The 22,752-nt window shown below is 38.5% G+C and overlaps 1 protein-coding gene across 1 annotated transcript in view; it reads left to right on the plus strand.

Moving 5' to 3' along the window:
• CSMD3 (CUB and Sushi multiple domains 3) overlaps window positions 1–22,752 on the plus strand; it is a 721,079-nt gene that overhangs the window by 305,618 nt on the left and 392,709 nt on the right. Inside the window, exon 11 of the mRNA XM_054816701.1 lies at window positions 8,378–8,499. Coding sequence (XP_054672676.1) covers window positions 8,378–8,499 — 122 coding nt within the window. The remainder of the gene's footprint in view (window positions 1–8,377; window positions 8,500–22,752) is intronic.

Consider the following 22,752-nt stretch of genomic DNA (forward strand, 5'->3'; position numbering starts at 1 on the left):
ATTAATGCAGATTTGGTCCTAAAAGAAGCTAACCTAGAAAAATATTCTACCAAAAGAATCTTTTCTTTCGTATTCTACTAATACAAACATGATATTTTTCACTGTTCTTTTTCTATTAAGCACTACCTAACAGCAGAGGTTTTAGGGGTAAAATCCCTGTAATTTTTTTCTTACATGATAAACTTCTAACATAGAGTGGTAGCAAAATCAGCTCTTTCTTTTCCCAGCCTTTAAACAAAAGTGCTTTTAGTGTGTTAAATGTGCTCTGAACCCAACTACTGAATTGGTTCTGTCAGGGAATTTGCAGTTTCCACATTCTATAAAAAGTTTTGATATATTTCTACAAAGATATTCACCTCAGTCATGATAGCATTGGAAAATACATAGTAAAAAAAAAAAAAAATTGGTGTTTCTGGGGAGTATATGGCTACCAGTGAACTCACCCGCACCCTAGCAGTGAATTTCTCTCTAAACTTGCACTTTTGGTATCTGAACACTTTATTGGTCTGATTGTAAGTCATCATCTTCTTGTCAAGTCAACACAGTTGTGAGGTCGGGCAGTGAACCAAGTTTATAGTGGCTTTGACTAATTGTATAGTAATCACAGGAGGTGCTGTTAGCTCTGCTTCTAACATAAAGTATTGCCAGTAAAGAATTGCTAGTAAAATATTTAACAATATATTTAAAATATTAATAGTTAAATTTCTACAATTAGACTTCAAGTGTAACATTTTATTAAAAATTTCCATGCTTTATTAAATACTGCATTAAAAGCGTCTATGTTCATGACGTCTTTTTTATACATTCTTTAGAAAGGGATAGAACTTCATTGTCATATGTTTAGTTCAGTTGTCTGCAAACATTTTTTGACTGAGCACCCATACCAGTAAAAAAATTCTGAGCACACCTTCTCAGTATATGTTTATTTATTTATAAGTTATATACATGGACTATGGAAGTTCTAATATTGTCTTCCTGCACTGAAGTGAGTTATCTTGCACAGCCAATGGGGTGCACAAAAATGTCTATCTTGAAATGCACGTTCTGGATCTGCAGAAAGTGTCCTTCATAAAAAGTGATGCTATTCTGAGCCAGATCATCAGCCTTATTTAGCTTCAGATTCTTGTACAATTGAGCATAGTGGGGGGGGGGGAAGAAAAAGAAAAAGATACAAAGATAAATAGCTTTATTCATTATCCTGAATTGGATCGTTAAAAGAAATCCTTTCCTCTTCAATTATCACTTTGAAAGGTGGTCTGGGCAGGGAGTGACACATAGATGACTTTTGCTGAAACCTAGTGTTAACTAGCCAGCTGTTAGCTAAGAGATTTTCTCAGGACCCTCAGAGCACCGACAATCCTTCCTGGTGCTCCTCAGCTCCATCTAAATAAATATAAAATGAAATGAAAGATCTTCTCAATCTGAAAAAATTCAGTGAGGTTGTTTTTGGCAATATTAGGAATTGTTTACTGTTCCATATGCTCTTAGTACACTACTTAGATCTATTTTTTTTTAATTCTATACTATATTATTTTTATTCTGAAATATGTCATTGCTATACAGTGTGAGCAATAGAAATGACAAAATTTACTGTGAGACTTGCTGTCTGAATAAACTCGTGTAGTATCCACAAATCACTTCTGAGTAGCAGCAGCTGTCAGATGTAAACAGATTATTTTTTTAAAGAACTTTTCTTTGCAACTCAAAATAGAGAAGACTAAACTTCTAACATATCTTCTTTTACTCTTTTGAAGTAATGTATAGCCAAAATATACTCATTATTTTGCTAATAGTGAGCTTCTAGTTTTCACAACCCAGTTAAATCTACAAAAGGTGAAGCTTTTATAAAAACTTTACTATCATCTGCTAATTATTTTCATGATGAACACATATTTACAAGTAAGAGTTATGAGGAATAGGAAGTCTTTTTTTGGAAACTTCTAAAGGCTAAATTTTGCAAATGTTAGTGACCCGAAAAGTTCCTTAAACCAAGTGATTCATTAAAAAAAAAAAAAAGTTTTCAGATCACTTTTCTTCTTTATTTGATTCTTTAAGGAAAAAAAATGTTGACTACTTACTAGCTGGTAAGACTCTAGTGTATCATGTTGTGTGCTAAATTCGCACTTTTCTGCAATTACTCTAAAAAATACTCTCGATATCTACGCATATATATATGCACACATATATCTATGAATTTTTTTATATTCTGTATATTAGAACTGTCATGAAAATGCCTTTATATCAATTCAGCGAAGAATACTCTGTTACTAAGTTCATTATTTTATCTTTTTCCAATTGCTTTACAGTTTTTCACATTTTTCTATTTATACTTCTGAGTGAGTGGCCTTGCTAATAGCTTTCTGAAAATCCAATTAAATTCTGACTTTATCTTTTAATTTAGAAAATTTTCCATGGAAATGTAACAAGCTGAACTTCATTGTTTTAGACATAGAGCTGAGCCTTTTGCACACACTCACACAGTGATTATATTTTTTTATAGACTGCATATCTTTAATCAGCTTCCCCATACTGAAGCTGTCCCTTGTTTATCTTTGTTCTGAGGATAATACATTGCCTCTTACGCTTTCACAGTTTTGGTGGTGATGATAGATTTTTTTAGATGGAGGTTTATACATATTTATACAACAAACGAACTCTTTTTATTTGATTGTTAGTTGTACTACCTTCACTATTAAGGACTACAAAAAGGAAATTATATTCTTTAATATTTTCTATTGACTTTTATATGTAATTGTAGTGGGTTGAGCCTGGCTGGGGGCCAGGTGCCCACCAGAGCCGCTCTCTCACTCCCCTCATTCACTAAACGGGAGAAAAGGCATAACAAAATGCTTGTAGGTCGAGATAAGGACAGGGAGAGATCACTCACTAATTGTTGTCACGAGCAAAACAGACCGAACTTAGAGAGGGAATTCATCTAATTTATTACTAGGCAAAACAGAGTAGAGCAATGAGAAATAAAATCAACTCTTAAAACACCTCCCCCCACCCCTCCCATCTTCCCGGGCTCAACTTCACTCCCGGCTTCAACCTCCTCCCCCCCTCAGCGGCACAGGGGGACGGGGAATGGGGGTTGTGGTCAGTTCATCTCACGGTGTTTCTGCCGCTTCTTCATCCTCAGGGGGAGGACTCCTCTCATCGTTCCCCTGCTCCAGCGCGGGTCCCTTCCATGGGGTGCAGACCTTCAGGAGCAAACTGCTCCAGCGTGGGGTCCCCCACAGGGTCACAAGTCCTGCCAACAAACCTGCCCTGGTGTGGGCTCCCCTCTGCACGGGTCCACCGGTCCGGCCAGGAACTTGCTCCAGCGTGGGCTTCCCACGGGCCACAGCCTCCTTCAGGTGCCTCCACCTGCTCCGGCGTGGGGTCCTCCACGGGCTGCAGGTGGAATCTCTACACCCCCTCATCCTTCCTCCATGGGCTGCAGGGGGACAGCCTGCTTCACCATGGCCTTCACCACGGGCTGCAGGGAGATCTCTGCTCCGGCGCCTGGAGCTCCTCCTCCCCCTCCATCTGCACTGACCTTGGTGTCTGCAGAGTTTCTTACATCTTCTCACTCCTCTCTCTGGCTGCAAAAGCTCTAAGTGTTTTTCTTCTTCTTAAATATGTTATCACAGAGGCGCTGATTGGCTTGGCCTTGGCCAGCGGCGGGCCCGTCTTGGAGCCGGCTGGCATTGGCTCTATCAGACATGGGGAGCTTCTAGCAGCTTCTCACAGAAGCCACCCCTCTAGCCCCGCCCACTACCAAAACCCTGCCACGCAAACCCAACACAGTAATCATAGTTAATTGTTTTTGCTAAATTTTGTTCTCCTTTAGAGTTTGTATGACATACTTCCATATGCATGATTGTTATTCATGATTTTGCAATGTAGGCTTGCGTTAACTTTCTGGTTTTCACATTTTCTCTGGCAGTTAGGAAGCACATGTATGCTTTGGTAAAATAAGTTTAGAAAGTCTATCTTTCAGAAAATTTTTTGTAGTTACAAGGGAAATAGAGAAGTAGATGCCTCAGGAAGTTAGACATTTTAAGTGTGTGAGGCAAGAATATATATTTTACAAACTAAAATTGTTTACTGACACCAGAGACTTTTTATTTTAAAAAATTATAATTGTTTTTAAATTGATACATCAGGTTTTTGTCTCCTATGAATATCTAAATCTCCATTAACTACCATGGTTCTCTATTTATTTTAAATAAATGTATATAGAGAGAGGTTAAATTTCAACTATTCAAAATATATTATATACGTCAGAAAAGAAGTAATACTCCATAAGGAATATTTGTCCCCACCTTTGATCATAGTGGTTTTCTATACTCAGCAGTTACAAGTACGGAGTTGCTGTCCTACATGTTGTTGTGCAAGCTTCATAATTGCATCTCTGTATGTTTATACCTTCACTTAGCTAAATTATTTGCCATACTGATCATGGTTTTTTTTTCTTTCTTCATACTGATATAGAATATAAAATAATGTGAATCTCTGAAGTTAATAGCAAAACTCATAATTTCTGAAAAGCAGATTAGAGTATTGGAATGGCAAAAAGTTTCCACCAATTTACTGATTTCTGTCTCCCACTGAAGAATCAGAAGGCTGATTCTGTACTTAGAGGACAGTGAGGACTTATAAGTTGTTTTTGTCTATTACATGTAAAATTAATTAATGATCTTTTTTTCTCTGTTTACAATGTGTCTGAAATCAGGTCTGGTACTGTAAGAAAATTTAAATTTTCTCTTCAAATAATGTAGTAACTTAGAAATATAAAAACTTTATTAACTCTGAATGGTAGATCATACATATCGGTGTGTTGTAATTTGCTTCTAGACAGGTGTAGTAAAGTCCCTATTCTATGAAAGATATTAAGGGTCAAATTTTGTCGCTCTCATGTTTGTATTTTACTGAACTGTTGCTACTGTCATTGAGTAAGCGAAGTAATTGAATGTGTTCAATATGCTTCTGTGACCATAAGTTGTGAGTATAAATTTAATGGTTCTTTTTGAAGATATTAGACATCTGTGTCTCTACGCTTATGTATTTCCAAATACTGTATAAAATATTGAGAAGCACATTCAGAACTATTCTTCAAACAGATGAATTATCTCCATAGGAATAGTAATCTAATTCATGCCTTTGGATCAGTTCCAAAAAAGAAAGCAAATTCTTGCTGAATAAAAATGAACCAAAGCCAGGACAGAAACCTCTGAAGACACAAGAGTAAGCTGGAAAGCATCTGATCTTGTTCTTAATGATAATAATGATTAATTTCCTGGTATTCACACTTTTAATATTTCAATTTCTTCAAAACACAGCTGCTCAGATTTCAACAAATGATTTGAAGCTGGCTTGTATTGCCACAATCTTGACTTGAAGTAGAAACCAATGAATTCTGACAGACTTAGGCATCAAATATGTCTATATTCAATGAGGCTTCTTATGTCAGAAGGATCTATTCATGGTAAATTATTCTGAATGATCTGAATTCCTGTGGAACTTCTATTCTTCACTGTATTTTGGAAGTGGGTAGCCAGTCACACATGCAGGTGACAGCTAACCAATATCAGGATTGTATGACAGGGTTCTTTTTTTCTTTTTTTTTTTTCTTTTTTTACAATTTTTCAACTTTCAGCTTATCTGTAAACTCTTCTCATGTTAAATAGACTTACTCATGTGAAGAGCTGTGTAAATCAATTGTCTGAGGCAGTACTTCCAAAATCCAGTGGAAATAGCTTATTTTTTTAATCTACTTTACTTTTTGCAGTGTTGTAAGAATCAGCACAGAATCATGAGAGACAGTGCACACTTAGGTGAACTGTCTTGTGAGCAGCTACTTGAATTCAGAAGGGTTGTCAGAGAATGTCTTAAAACAAAAGCTATAGGAAGTTTTTATAATTTTCAATAAATAAAAAAGGTTGTGTAGATTGCTTGTTATGTCTCTGAGACATTTTACTAATAATCAATAAAAGCAAAAAAAAAAAAAAAATCTTCTTAGTTTTACAAGTGTATACTACGCTGCCTGTACCCTGCAGCACTTTAAAGGTTTCAGTAATTGAGAACAGATCTTCATGTGATTCACACAAAATCAGAGGCAGAGACAGGGAACCTGTGATACTTATTGAGGTAAAGACAATAGGTAATGGGATAAAAGCAAAAATGGGCAGTACTGAGGTTCAGAGGCAGATATAAATTACTGGGTACAGAAATCACATAAGAATTTTTTTGATTGCGTTTTGTTGTCAAACTGTGGATTATAGACTTGAACATAAAATATTACCATATTAGAATATTACATCATCATATAGTAGAATATTGCTTTCACTACACTGATTGCTGGACAGAAAGTACTCTGATGTTCACCAAAAAACACAGATGTGTTTTGTTCATCAGTCACTTGACAAAAGCAGTGAGCTCAATCATATGTAGCCATTAAAACCATGAAGGTGTAAATTTTTCTCCCTTTAACTCCAAAGAAATTCAGTATTAACCCATAACATTTCAGTATTTTATGTTGCTGTATCAGAAGCCTTCCTAAACTATAAATATGCATAGCTAATAGCTTCATCTTTGCAGTTTCTTATATTTGTATTTTCAAATGAACAAAGATTCATATTTTAATAACTCCTTTTTTCCTCCTTAACCAGACTTTACAAAACCAAGTGATTGGTTTAATTTGTGATTTTATTTTTTTTCTTCTGGATTTCAGACTATGCTACTGAAAGCAAATGTCTGTTAGGAATACGTCAAATTAGTATAAATAATAGAAATTAGGAGTCAAAGACTTAGATTTCATCAGGACCATTCCACTATAGAACGATATGGCTTTCCTTTGAGACCTCCACTGTGCAGCTGCCCAGAGAAAAGGCAGCAAACACAAGTCATAACTCTACCATGCAAAATAGATGTGCTTTATGTCCCAACTCTGCCGCAAAGGATGGACTCATTGTTCAGGTAGAGCAGCAGACTGTGTCTAGAATACTCATTGGTTTCCCCCTCCTGACTTTCTTCCCACATACAGATAGGAGCTGCAAGAGTCATACAGTTCCTTATTAAAAACATATACGAAAAGCTGTGCTCGGCATTAGTCTCACTCATGACCTCAATGGCTTCAGCTGCTCATCATACATAAATGAGGAGCCTTCCTCTTGTCTCCTTCTGCTCTCCTTGTTTTCATGCTTCTGGTGTGGTTTTGAACAGACTTTTCACTAGAATATTGCTTCTCTGAGGGGTAAAAGTGGTGCAGGTTGGGTGGAAATAGTGACATTCTTTTTATAGGCTAATGGGAGGGAAGGAAAAAGTCTTCATCCAGCAGTAGTTGCATCTTCCTGTGTTCAGTATTGATCAAATAAACAGGCTTTGTGAAAGTGCAATACAACTGTATAGTAATTTCACATATCTTAGTGTGATTTTTCTTTTTAATTATTCAATTAAGCAAGATGGTCTGTTAGAATACAGAGGAAGCAATAATTCTTTAGCTTCTGCAGTTTATTTGTGGTGCCATAATAATCACTGGAGAAATAAATAGGATAAGCTCATGTTTAGCTGAGGTTACTTGTCAATTCTTCAGCTTCATGCAGGAAAAGTTAACCAATAATGCATTCAATAAAGATCTGAATATCAAGAACCAACAATAAAACTTTTATTGACTTCAGCAGACTATTAATTTAGTGCCTTAAAAATGTCATTTTCAAGCAGAAAGGACATAGGTTTTGTCCTTTGTGTTATTTGTGATGTGAGATGCAACCTATAGTAAATAAGTATATCAGTTTGTTTTTAAGATATGCTACTGTAAATAAATGCCTTTTGTAGTCTTTAAAAACAGATAACATTATTTTGTGTAAGTCTAACTTTTACAAGTTTCCTTTAAAGTGTTCAGCGTTTCAGCTATTGGTTCAATGGGTTGGACAGTGGTTGCAGCAGAAAAAATGCTGATGTGCCATACACTAATATATATGCACAAACAATACACAGTGATAACAGTGATCTTTGTGCTCTGCTATATAAACTCTTGCCTTTCAAGACATTAGTGAAGGTAATGACATAAAATTACTTCTTGTAGTGTTCCTTTAAAAATAAATAGAGCAGTTTCTCTTACTGTAGTTACTTTTTACTCAAAATACCTTTTTTAATTAAAAAACAACCAAAAAACAAAAAACCAAAATGATTATGAGCTTGGACACAAGAGAAAGTCTATTTTACTTTGCCAGAGTAACTAAACATGAAGATTCTATTATCTCCTGTGAGGTGGTTCTATTTCGATCAATGGTATTTTAATCCTTCACATCTTGATGAATACGTTAGAGCTTGGTTTATGAATCTGCTACATGTATTTTGTATGTGAATTAAAAGGTGAACTTTCTTTTTGCAGTCAAGACTTGCGGATCCAATCTTCAGGGACCTGGAGGCACTTTCACATCACCCAATTTTCCATTCCAGTATGACAGCAATGCTCAATGTGTGTGGGTCATCACAGCTGTCAATACTAATAAGGTAAGTTTAAAATTCTAGCCTTGCTTTAAAAAACAAACAAAAGTACATGTAGACTATGATATCTTTCACTAATATGATTTATCTCTACAGGCCAGTAGCTATACTTGGTGCATTGCAGACATTTTAAGAAATGGCTGATACTAGATGCATATGGACAGATGTTAAAACCTATTGTTTCCCCTAAGAGTGTTTTGCTTTTTGTATGCCAGGTAGATACCGTCATGTTTTTATGTGATTCTCTAAATGAATTCCCAGAAGCAACTACCCAATGGTATGAAGCAATGTCAATGTCATGTGTCCACTAACACTGTGTTATAATAAGTAGAGCTGTTTTGTGTACAAGACTTTTTATATCATGTTTGGCCTTAGACTATGTGGGAAATCACTGAAGTTCATGAATTCACTTTCACTTCATGAAGGTTGTTCTAAAGTTGTGTAATTTATTTCGTTGTCTGAACTGCTGTATTTAAATCCCATATACTTTATACCTACACTTTAAACCAAAAGTACTAGGAGTTCTGATAATGCCAGATGAGTCAACGTAGAGCAATAAAGCTAAGTTATGACACCAGTTGTCTTTAAATTCAAGAGCTAGGCACCTGGCAGCAATGGCTATATTCTATTTCCAGGTGTATCATTTTATCTGAACTGAGTGAATGGACTTGTTTAGATGTAATAAAACAAAAATTAGCTGTACAGCTCAGGAAAGTTTTATAAAGGACTATCAACATCTGTGTTTGCTGCTACAGGGTTATATTCTACTGCCTAATTTCTGTCTTCTGTTGCCACCTGCATCACACTCCACTAATTGATCAGAGAGGCCTAGAAGGCCTACTCCTTTACACTTGAGCTTATTAACCAGGAAACCAGAGGACTCAGTGAAAACTTGATTAGATTTCAGAAACTCTCTCTAATCTTACAAAGTCCTGTTTGGAAGCTATCCTTATGTTCCACTTTGGAAGAAGAAAAAAGGAAGAAGAAAACCATTCTATGATTCCAGGATATTTAATCAAGTAATTAAAATATTCATAATGAAGACAGTAGATATGTTTGGCGGGGGAGGGAGGGTTGTTGGTTTGTTTTGTCTATGTTCTGAGCACTGCTAATCCAATATACCCAATTTATAGGTCATCAAAAACGTGTGAAGAGTCCTTGAAAGATGATTCAGTCTCTGTCCCACAGATGAGCAAAAAGTTCAAAAGTAATAGTTAAAATCAATTTCTCTGGCCCAAAGAAGCTTCATATTTTTATTTCTTTAATCAAAAAGTCTTAGTGAGAAAGATGGAATCTATGCACAGAGAAAGAGAATTTTCTCTCACAGAGAGATGTGGCAATAAATAGAATTTAATATCGTATTGTTTGAGGAAATTAAATGCAGCTTTTACAATTTGAACAAATGCTCTAAATGGCTTGAAAACCATCACTGACCTGTATTATAGTATGAATTTAAGACCTTTTTGGCCATATTTTGCATAAAATGGTTTCCTTTCTTAAATACAGCAGGGGCATGTCTACATAACAACAAAGTGAAATAAGATTTTATACATCCTACCAATGCTAGAAGCAAAACTTTAAGCTCACAAACTGGTATGTACCTACTGGAAAATCACAGGTGATTGCAGGATTAAGATATTTATGACTTGAAGAGTGTTAAGGATTACACTCGGGCAGATGTATTTGTGTCTTAATGTTGCCTTCCTCCTCCCTCCCTGCCAGTTCACAACATGGCGATTCAGTGATATCTTCAAAACCTCAGAACTTTGTTTTGACCAAAAGTATTTTTCATAGAGTATTCAAAAAAATTATTCCCCAGCATTATTTTCCTTAGAAATTTCCAGTTTCTGCTTTTAAAGAACTTTGAATTGAAAGCTGAGTGCAGAAAATTAAGAAATGAACAAATGCTTTGCCTCTGGTTCTCAGTGTGGTTCACAGAGTTACAGAATGATTGAGGTTGGAAAAGACCTCTGGAGATCATCTAGTTGAACTCCCCTCCTCAAGCAGGGCCACCTAGAGGCAGTTGCCCAAATGGTCTTTGAAGATCTCCAAAGATGGTGACTCTACGTCTCTGGGCAACCAGTGCTAGTGCTCAGTGACTCTCACAGTGAAAAAATGTTTCCTGATGTTCAAACGGAACTTCTTGTGTATCAGTTTGTGCCCATTGCCTCTGGTCCTGTCACTGGGCACCACTGGAAAGAGTTTGGTTCCATCTTCTTTACATCATCCCTTCAGGTGTTTATACACATTAAGATCCCCCTCAGCCTTCTATTCTTTAGGCTAAGCAAGCCCAGTGCTCTCAACCTTTCCTTTTATGAGATATGCTCTAGTCCCTTAATCATCTTAGTGTCCCTTCGCTGGACTCTTTCTGGTAGCTGCATGTCTCTTGTGCTGAGGAGGTACAGTTGTTAGACTTGTTTTCCTTTCTCTCATTAGGAGATCAAGTTATTCCAATTCCAGTTCTAATTAAAAAAAACCAAACCCCCTCTTTAGTCAGAGGTCTTGCCTGCAATAGTTCAAATAAAAAGTTTTTAAAAAGTTATTTTATGTTGGAATTTTTTTCTGAAATAGTACATATTACAAAATAGTGTATTAGCATAGCATGAATACTGTTCCAGGCCCTGATTGATAAAAATATACAAGCATACACTCAGTTTTAATATTTGAGGATGAACTAGAATTCATAGGTTGAATCTCTGCTGGTTCAGTAAAATATTTCAGTGCATACATGATTCAGTTTGATTTGATTACTACTTACATATTGCATTTACATGGTAAGGTTTCGATAGCGGAGCACTGCAGGGGTGACTTCTGTGAGAATTGATCAGGAGCTGCCCCCATGTTGGACAGACCCAGTTCTAGCTGGCTCCAAAACAGACCCACTACAGGACACAGCTGAGCCAATCAGGCAAGCTGGTGGCACCTCTGGGATAACATATTTAAGAAAGGGTAAAAAATGCTGTGAAACAGCATCTGAGGAAGGGGAGTGAGAAGATGAGAGAAACAACTCTGCAGACACCAAGGTCAGTGAAGAAGGACAGGGAGGAGGTGCTCCAGGCACCAGAGCAGACATTCCCCTGCAGCCTGTGGAGAAGACCATGGTGAGACATTCCCTCTGCAGCCCATGAAGGACCCCACACCACAGCAGGTGGATGTGTCCTGAAGAAAACTTTGAACCTATGGAAAGCCTATGCAGGAGCAGGCTCCTGGCAGAACTTGTGACCCCGTGGAGAGAGAGGAGCCCATGCTGGAGCAATCCGTTCCTGAAGGACTGCACCTCGTGGTACGGACCGACACTGGGGCAGTTTGTGAAGAACTGTAGCCTGTGGGAGGGACCCACTTTGGAGAAAGTCATGAAGGACTGTCTCCCATGGGAGGGACTTGATGCTGGAGCAAGGAAAGAGCATGAGGAGGAAGCAGCAGCAGAGATGAAGCGTTACAAACTGACTGCAACCCCCATTCCCTGTCCCTCTGTGCCGCTTGGTGGAGAGGAGGAGGCAGAAGAGTCAGTAACAAAAAAGGGAAGTTGAGCTTGGGAAGAAGGGGGGTGGGAGGAAGGTGGATTTAGTTTTGTTCTTATTTCTCACCATCCTACTCTATTTTTAATTGGCAATAAATTAAAATAACCTTCCCCAGGTCAAGTCTGTTTTGCCTGTGATGGTAACTAGTGAGTGATCTTCCTGTCCTTATCTCAACCCACGAGCTTTTTCATCCCATTTTCTCTTCCTGTCCTGCTGAGTGGCTTGATAGGCACCTGGAAGCCAGGTTAGTGGATGGTACATCAGAGAGTTATGTCAGTAATAATAATGCAAAGAAGAAATGCTAGATTAAGCAAGATATTTTGTTTCAAAATATGAATGCTGGAGACTGTTCCTGCACTTCTGTGATGTACCACCAAAATTATTAGACTCTGAGGAGTCTTAGATTCATCATGGGCAGATCATAGTGCAAGGAGTTACCCTGTTTATTATAGGTGTAACAGCTTCAGCATTACCCAGAAAATACTGGTTGTTTCTTTTTATTGGTTGGACATAATTATACCTCTTTGATATTGCAATGAAATGCAGACTCACAGATAATTATGGGGTTTCTAAAGTAGTGGATAGATAAAAGGTTTATTATGTTATCTGAAATAACATTCAGGTATGTTTATAGTTTTCAGTATAAATAGAAAAAGGTGTCTAGCACTGATTAGAAGAACCTAAACTTGTTGAGGTTAAAAGAAAATGAGATCATTTTACAGGTTAGATCAAGTTATTTTTAGAATATTTTAAGGAATCTGCATGTATAAAGTTTTTGCTTGCATAATCAGTGGTTTAATATGTTCAGTTTTGATTCATGCTAACATTGCCTCATTGTTCTGAACACAATAGTGCTTGCCTTGCATGACTACTAAAAGGCATAACTTTTGATGTTTGCCTTGAAGTCAAAAGCGTCATTGATGCATAATGAAGATTAGCCATTAAGAGTTATTTATAATGACTACAACAAATAATGTCACGGTGTTCATTATAACATGGCAATATTTACAATATTTTATACCACAGCCGTGAGAACCATGAAGACTTATTGATCCTGGTGTTTCAGGAATTATTGATCTGGTATTTCAGAGCTTCTTCTGTTGCCTCATTTGCAACAAAATAGCTCAGAATTTGAGAATTTTCTAAGGGAGAAACCACTAGATGAATGACCCTGAAAGGAACTTTAACTGTGATGTAAATAGACATTCCTCCCATATCTACATGCATATTTCAGGATTGAATCTGGATAATTTTCTTCCCTGACTAGTTTCATAAATAAGTTTTATATCAGTACAGTATAGATGAAAGAAATATTGTCCCAGGCAATCATCTGCCTCGTTAGCTTTATACTGCATTACAGTTGGTCTCTTGCCTCATACAGTTAACCAGATATGCTGTGCATCCCCAAGCTTTGCTGGCAGTGGAGTAGAACCGTAACTAAATACCTCAAACATGGCCACACAAGACAGTGACTTTACTATTGAAAAGTAGAGAAATTAAATAAAAATCAGTTGTGAAAGAAAGGTCATGTGGATGGGAGTCAGTAATAAAACTTATTGATGAGGGTACACCAACACATCTGATATCAGTGAGATCTACATAGAATCATGATATCATTTAGGTTGAAAAAGACCTTTAAGATAATCAAGAACAACCATTAACCTATCACTGCCAAGTCCACCACTAAGCCACGTCCCTAATCATCATGTCTACACATCTTTTGAATCCCTCCAGGGATGGTCACTCAACCACTTCCCTGGGAAGCCTGTTCCAATGCTTGATAAACCTTTCAGTGAAGAAATTTTTCCTAATATCCAATCTAAACCTCCCCTGGCACAACTTGAGATCATTTCCTCTTGTCCTATCACTTGTTACTTGGGAGAAGAGACCAACACCCACCTGGCTACAACCTCCTTTCAGGTAGTTGTAGAGAGCAATAAGGTCTCCCCTCAGCCTCCTCTTCTCCAGGCTAAACAACCTTTCTTGTAGTGAGGGGCCCAAAACTGAGCACAGCGCTCGAGGTGTGGCTGCACCAGTGCTGAGTACAGGGGGGACGATCACTTCCCTAGTCCTGCTGGCCACACTGTTTCTGACACAAGCCAGGATGCTGTTGGCCTTCTTGGCCACCTGGGCACACTGCTGGCTCATATTCAGCCAGCTATCAACCAACACCCCTATGTCCTTTTCCACCAGGCAGCTTTCCAGCCACTCTTCCCCAAGCCTGTAGCATTGCATGGGGTTGTTGTGACCCAAGTGCAGGACCCAGCACTGAGCCTTGTTGAACCTCATACAGTTGGCGTCAGCCCATCAATCCAGCCTGTCCAGATCCCTCTGTGGAGCCTTCCTACTCTCAAGCAGATCATCACTCCTGCACAGCTTGGTGTCACCTGCAAACTTACTGAGGGTGCACTTGATCCCCTTGTCCAGATCATTGATAAAGATATTAAAGAGAACTGGCCCTAATAGTGAGCCCTGGGGAACACCACTTGTGACTGTCCGCGAACTTGATTTAACTTCATTTACCACCACTCTTTGGGCCTGGCCATCCAGCCAGTTTTTTACCCGGCAAAGAGCATGCCCGTCAAGCCATGAGCAGCCAGTTTCTCCAGGAGAATGCTGTGGGAAACAGTGTCAAAGGCTCTACTAAATTCCACGTAGACAACATCCATAGCCCCTCCTTCATCCACTAAGTGGGTCACCTTGTCATAGAAGGAGATCAGGTTAGTCAAACAGAACCTGCTTTTCATAAACCCATACTGATTGAGCCTGATCATCTGGTTGTCCTGTACGTGCCACATGATGACACTCAGGATGATCTGCTCCATACTCTTCCCTGGCACCGAGGTCAGAATGGAAGGTCTGTTGTTCCCCAGATCCTCTTTCCAGCCCTTCTGGTAGATGGGTGTCACATTTGCTAACTTCCAGTCAACTGGGACCACCCTGGTTAGCCAGGACTGCTGATAACTGGTGGAAGGTGGCTTGGTGAGCACTTCTGCTGTCTCCCTCAGTGCCTTTGGGTGGATCCCATATGGCCCCATAGGCTTGTGTGTGTCTAAGTGGTATAGCAGGTCACTAAGCATTTCGCCTTGGATTATGGGGGCTTCATTCTGCTCCCTGCCTGTCTTCCAGCTCAGGGGGCTGGGTAGCCAGAAAACAACTGGTCTTACTGCTAAAGACTGAGGAAAGAAGGCATTAAGTACTTCAGCCTTTTCCTCATCTTTTGTCAGTGTTTCCCCCTGCATCCAACAGAGGATGGAGAGTCTCCTCAGCTGTCTTTTTGTTCTTAATGTATTTATAGAAACATTTATTATTGTTTTTTATGGCAGTAGCCAGATTAAGTTTTCTCCCTGCGTAGCCTCATGACATCCTTGCAGTCCTCCTGAGTTTCCTGCCCCTTCTTCCAAAGGTCATAAACTCTCCTTTTTCTGCTGAGTTCCAGCCAAAGCTCTCTGTTCAGCCAGGCTGGTCGTCTTCCCCAACAGCTCGTCTGTTGGCACATGGGAATTGCCAGTTCTTACACCTTTAAGATTTGATTCTTGAAGAATGTCCAGCCTTCCTGGACTACTTTGCCCTTCAGGACTGCCTCCCAAGGGACTCTGTCAACCAGGTTTCTGAACAGGCTAAAGTCTGCCCTCTGGAAGTCCAAGGTTTGAGTTCTGCTGACCCCCCTCCTTAATTCTCCAAGAACTGAAAAGTGTTATAATTTCATAATTGCTATGCCCAAGATGGCTTCCAGCCATCACATCACCCACAAGTCCTCTGTTCACAAGCAATAGGTCCAGCAGGGCGCCTTCCCTAGTTGGCTCACTCACTAGCTGTGTTTCATCACTGCTGTATTATGTTTCCAGCAGGCATCTGATAAGTTGAAATCCCCCACGAGAACAAGGGCTAGTGATTGTGAGACGTCTCCCAGCTGCTTATAGAATATTTTGTCTGCCTCTTCATTCTGGTTGGGTGGTCTATAACAGACTCCCACCATATCTGCCATGTTGGCCTTCCCTGTGATTCTTACCCATAAAAACTCACAGCTATTGTCACTATCATTAAGCTCTAGACAGTCAAAACACTCCTTAACATACAGGGTTACCCCGTCACCTCTCCTTCCTCATCTGTCTCTCCTGAAGGGTTTATAGCCATCCATTGCAGCACTCCAGGTGTACGAGTCATTTCACCATGTTTCCGTGATAGCAACTATATCATAGTTTTCCCACTGCACAATGGGTTCCAGCTTCTCCTGTTTGTTGCCCATGCTGTGTGCATTGATATAGATGCAGTTCAGTTGGACTATTGATCCCACCACCTTTTCTGGGGAAGAAGCCCTAATTCCTACGTGACCATTCTCAGGTGCTTCCATGGTTTCTAAAACATCAACAACCCTTGCATCATTCCTGCTGCATGAATCTCCATCCCCTACCTTTACTGAGACAGAGACAACAGACCAAAGGACCTCGCTAGCATATCTTTATTGTTCTTGTGCATGTCTTTTCCATGCTCATTCTTACCAGGGTCTTGTTCTGTGAAGCTGATCTATTCAAGAGAAAATAATGAAGATTACTGTTAGAAAGAAATCTATGATGTGCCAAAGCTCTGAATATTGATCCAGTGGAAAAAGAAATATGGGCAATTTGTACGTAAGTGTACCAGTGAAATATCTAAGGTTGCCTGTATGATATCATACCCAGATTAAAATGCTTGCACTGTTTGTCTTCTGAACTTTTTTTAACTGCTGCTTATTGAAAGGCATGCTCTTACATTCTGCTTAAATTTGAAATAGGACAGTTGAACAACTGTCATATAGGAAATTTACAATCAATTTATGAAAAGTTAACTTTGTAAGAATGTTTTACCCAAATATTTTAAAAAAGACCCAACCCTAAATACTGAAGTAATACTGACATTTATTTTACTGTGGCTGTGGAAAATCAAAGAGCAAACCATGAGTTAGCCTAACCTAAAGAATATATTGCTGGCTTATGTTCAACTTGCTATCCATGAAGACCTCCACTGCCTTTTCTGCAAAGCTCCTTTCGAGCTAGTTGGCCCTGAGTGTGTACTGGTGCATGGGGTTGTTCCTTCCCAGAAGCAGAGACTTCCATTTCCCTTTGTAGAACTTCATGAGGTTCTTGTCGGCCCATTTCTCCAGCCTGTCAAGGTTGAATGGCTGCTGAATGGCAGCACAACCCTCTGATGTATCAGCTACTCCTCACAGTTCTGTAACATCTTAAAAGTTAATGAGGATGCACTCAGTACCATCATCAAGGTTGTTAATGAGACTGTGGAACGGTTGGTTGGACTTGAAGATCTTAATGGTCTTTTCCAACCAAAATGATTCTATGATTCTATGATTGACCCCTGAGGTACATCAAGAGTGACTGGCCTCCAGCTAGGTTTCTTACCTCTCTGTACATTTATCTACCCATACTTTGTAAGTTTGTCTAGAAGGTTATGTAAGACAGTGTTGAAAACCTTACTGAAGTTCAAGATTAGCATTCACTGCCTTCCACTCATCCACCAAGCCAGTCATCTCATTGTAGAAGGATATCAGATTGATCAGGCATGATTTCCTCTTCATAAATCCATGCTTGCTACTTTCAGGCATCCTCCTATCCTTAATATGTTTGGAAATGGTGTCCATGAGGATTTGCTCCATCACCATCCCACAAATCAAGGTGAGATTGACTGGCCTGTAATTCCCCAGATACTCTTTCTTGCCCTTCTTGAAGATAAGAATGAAGTTTTCATTCTTCCAGTCCTCAGGAATCACTTCCTGATCACCATGACCTTTCAAAGATGATCAAGAGTGGCCTCACAATGACATTGGCCAGCTCCCTCAGCACCCATGTGTACAACCCTTTAGTTCCCTTGGACTTGTGTATACCCAATTTGTTTAAATGTTCCCTAACCTGATCCTCATCCAGTAAGAATAAGTCTTCCTTGCTTCAGACTTTCCCTCTGATCTCAGGGGCCTGGGATTCTTGAAAGCAAGTCTTATCAGTGAAGACAGAAGTGAAGAAGGTATTCAGTACATTGGTCTTTTCAGTGTCCTTTGTCACCATGCAACCTGCCCCATTTAGTGGACAGTCCTTGTTTTCTGTCATCTACCTTTTGCTGATGATATATCTGTAGAAGCCCTTCTTGTTCCATTCATGTCCTTTGAGAGACTTAACCCAAGATGGGCTTTGGCTTTCCTAGAAATACTCCTGCATGCTCAGAGGAGTGTCTCTATACTCCTTGGTGTCCTGACCCTGACTCCATCTCTCTTACGCTTTCATTTTATGTTTGAGTTTAGTCAGGAGCTCCTAGTTCATTCATGCAGGCCTACTAGTTCCTTTCCTTGTTTTCCATTTCATTGGGATGAACCATTACTGAGCTTGGAGGTAGCGATCCTTGAAAACCAGCCATGTGTCTGGAATGTTCTCTCCAAACCATCTTCGTGTGATTCATCAAAACAGAATCCTTAAAAAAGTTTGTTCTCCTGTCAAGGTTTTGTTCGTGCTTTTTGCCTTGCCTCCCTCCTTTCTGGATCCTGAACTCCACCAGCCCATGGTCACTGCAGCCCAGGCTGCCCCAGTCTTTACATTCCCGACTGGCTCTCCCTTGTTTGTAAGCATGAGGTCCAGCAGAACATGTCCCCTTGTCAGCTCTTGATCACCTGTGTTAGGAAGTTGTCATCAGTGCACTCCCTACACCTCTTTGATGGCTTGTGCCCTGCTTTGTTGCCCTCTTAGGAGGTATTGGGTTGGTTGAAATTCCCTGTGAGAATCAGTACCTGCACATGTGAGGCTTCTCCAACAATTTGAGATGGAGGAAATTCATGGACAGTTTTCCCACATCTAGATTGTCTTAACATGGTTTCCACCCAATTTTTTGCACACATCAAGCAAGATTTTTGCCACTGGAAGACTGATTCAGTTAATATCAAATAGAGAGAGAACAGAGAAAAGAATTTTCTGTGAAAGCTGCTTCAGCACAGACCATGATAACTTCATCTACTTTTTAAAAAAAAAAAAAAAAAGTGTCTTTACATTTCCCTGCACTAGATGACTACAATGTCTCATCTTACCAGAGTAAACATTGGGTGGATTGATTTAGCATTTTTTGCTGAAGCTGGCAACTATCACAATTTGATGTTCTAAAACACTAAATGTCATTTCTTGAACTTAAACAATTATCATCATGAAAGCTTTTTCATATTGTTATAAACATTACAAGATTTTCTGTGTTGTGTTGCCTGAATGACAAAACCTCATTGTGTATGTTTTATTGCTTCTATAACTCAAAAATCTACTGTTGCTTGTACTGACACAAATTCTGCAGCTGTTCCTTGACCTTTTTTCAGACAATCTTTGTTGTTAATTTTAAAACACAGAATGAATGATACACACGATAAAATTCCAGACAGTGAGGGAAAGAAAGCTGTTATCTACTATTAATATGCATCTTGTAAAGAAAAAAAAAAAAAAAGACAGACATATGTAGATTTGTAGATTATAAATCTGCAAATTACTTGTTTGGCATGTGGAGTGAAATCATATAACAATTCTTCCTATAGCTGTTCTTAAATTATGGTGCTTCAAATGCTCTAGATATTTTGCCAATATAAGAATGGTGAATTTAATTATTTCATTCTTAGCTAATACCTAAAAAAAATAAGATTTTTCTGTATTCTATACAGTAATATTAGTTTACTGTATCCCTTTGCTTTAGCTTAACAAAATAAATTGACCTCATTGCTAATGAAGTAAGAAGACTGTTTCCAGTATTATACCAAGCCTTTTTTTTTTTCTTTTGTGTCTTCACTTGCTTCCTTTACATTTGTTACAAGGTAAAGTTTGAAAGTTACACAATTTCCTCAGCTTTACTTAACATAAAGGACTGTTGCTTGTTATATGGTGAATGCCCTGGTTTTGGTTGGGTTTTTTTTTTTTCAATTTATAATATTCACAGAGCTAAACCAGACCATTAGGCAGTAATTGCTAGATAATTGTTATGATTGTATAAGCATGCTAAAACCAGTTCAGGCCAGGAGAAAGCCAAATAATGCTGAGATGCTCATTGTCAGGTCAGTACAAATCCTGTGGTTTGTTTACTAGTAATGGCAAAAATGCTATTTGCTGGGCTACATTAAAACCTAGTTCATGTGTGCTTAAATAGCATGTTGGATAAGAAATTGCAATTGTGACTCTTGATTTTGCCCTTCAAAAGGATGGGCTACAAAATGATCAGTTTAAATTTAACAACAGGCTAAAATATGAGTGAAATCAGAATTAGGGCTAAAGTTAACCAGAGTTCAAGTCTTATGAATTATACTTGCTGATTTTTTTCTAATCCGCGGTGACAGAAACACTGTGGAAAACGTCAGTGCTAGAATGACAGCCTTTCTGACAGATCTCACCCATATTCACACCACATATCATTCACCACCATACATTAAGAAGGAGAAAAATAAGCAAAAGGGTTCGTTTAAGAAAAAAGACCAAGCTGTTTACCAAAGTTGTAAGGAGAAATTAAATATATAAGCTCATTGTTAAATTTAGATGGATCAGAAAACTAGGTCTTGTTTCTGTTAGTTTTAAATGACAAGAATTTTTTAAAAAAGAAATTTTACATTATTACCTGTTATTTTTTGTTTGTCACCATCATATTCTAAATTTTACATTCAGTATATTTCAAACATAAAAGTGTTTTTACTACCCACACAAATGTATTCTTTATAAAGTATTCTTTAGAATGTGTTCTTTAGAATATAGGTTTCAAAAGTTTGCCAGTGTTCACCTTCTTATCTTTCTATCTATTGCCTTTTGAAATAATTTTGAAATCAATGATTTATGTCTGAGGGTTGGGAGATAGTTGGGTTTTGGCTGGTTTTGGTTGTTGGGTTGGTTTTTTTCTTCCGTTATTATTTTTGCTAAGGTTTTTTTTTTTTGTGGATGTCAAATATCTGTTAGGAAATCTATAATCTGAATTTCGTTGTAATGGCATAGCCTACCAAAAATTTATGAAATCTGTTTCCAACTGCTGTAGTCTTTTACTTTCTGAGAGATTGTTGAAATAAGTCAAAATATCTGGGAAACTCCTCACATGACTTTTCTATAAGTCTGAAGAAGTTTACTGAGAGAATAATTTGCCACTGTTACTGAATTGATATTAAATATGGTTCTCATTTAATCACTCTATATTAAGATATTCTTTTTTTATTATTCTTTTTATATTCCATTCTTCCCTTCCTCCTTCCTTATGTCATGATGTTGCTGTTTTCCTCCTGCAAAAATTTCATCTTTTCTTTTCTGAGTTTTTGTGCTTTTTAGGCCAAGCCAAAAATAAGCAAAACAAATTCAGCAAAAAGCGGAGTGTTTACATTTAATTTACAACAGCTGCGTTATTTCATTAACCATGTCAAAACTGTCAGTGGAACATACCCTAAGCTTGCTGTTAAGCCTAAACTGAGTTGCCATCCTTATTTATTCACATTAGCAGTATAAATCTCAAGCAGACTGGGTGCTTCAGCATGAACGCAAGCACTCATTTCATGAAGTCTGTTTTGGTCAGGCCTGTTGGAACAAACTACACTGCAGCTCTTTTTACAAGCAAATGTCTCAAACTTGGCTTTTCCTAAACCTAGTGTGAAGATGTACTGTGAGTGTTACAGTCAGTGACATGATTAAAAAATATGATCACACTTAAGTTCATTCTTGACTATATATTTTAATCATAATCCTGTTTTTCATCCATGCAGATTAAAAATGCTGGTACTGTGTTTATCAATAGGAGATAATGTACTTTTATTCTATACTAGAAACTAGAAAATGTAAAATTTTTCAGTTCTGTTCAGAACACATTCAATTTCTTTGCGGTGTTAGCTACACTTCTTCTACATTGTTCATGAACATTTTGATCCAGTTAGAAAATCTGAGTGACGTATATACTGCAGTTTAAAAAAAGCCTTAGAAATACCTGTGAAGGGAGGGGAGATTGTCTCAACAGAGTAAGAGCATAGAAGGGAAACCAGCTAGTTCTGAGACAGGAAGTTAGCTGGTTCAGCAGTGAGGGAATAGAATCAATTGTTGAATGAGAGAATTTGGAGTAAGGTGGTACATGCATGTGCTTTGGGTTAAGTATTGGAGAAAAATAGTAGAATAGATGTGGAGGAAAAAAAAGGAGTTGCAGAGGGATAAATGACTTGTCCTCCTGTCCTGTAGTTTTACTTAAATACACTTTCATTATGAAAGGAGGACAGGTCCATTTTCTTAATTATTGTAGATTTTATCTCACTAAATATTTTCCTGCCATTTCTGTGACTATAGGAGCAATGTTCCACACTCTGGAAAGGTGATCTACCCATAGGGAATGAGTGAGATGTTGTGCCTATTGCAATAACTGCAGCACGAGTGGAGCAGTACAACAGGCTGGAGCACCTCTGCTATGAGGACAGGCTGAGAGAGTTGGGCTTGTTCAGCCTGCAGAAGGGAAGGCTCTGGGGACACCTTCTAGCAGCCTTCCAATACCTGAAAGGGCCTAGAGGAAATCTGGACAGGGACTGTTTACAAGGGCCTGTAGTGATAGGACAAAGGGTAATGGTTTTAAGCTGAAGGAGGGTAGATTCAGGTTAGATATAAGGAGGAAATTCTTCCCCATGAGGGTGGTGAGGCACTGGCACAGGTTGCCCAGAGAAGTTGTGTATGCCCCCTCCCTGGAAGTATTCAAGGCCACTTGGCCTTGTTCAAGGATGGGGCTTTGG

The sequence above is a fragment of the Grus americana genome, chromosome 2 (genome assembly GCF_028858705.1).
Source record: "Grus americana isolate bGruAme1 chromosome 2, bGruAme1.mat, whole genome shotgun sequence".
In the NCBI taxonomy this organism is placed as follows: Eukaryota; Metazoa; Chordata; class Aves; order Gruiformes; family Gruidae; genus Grus; species Grus americana.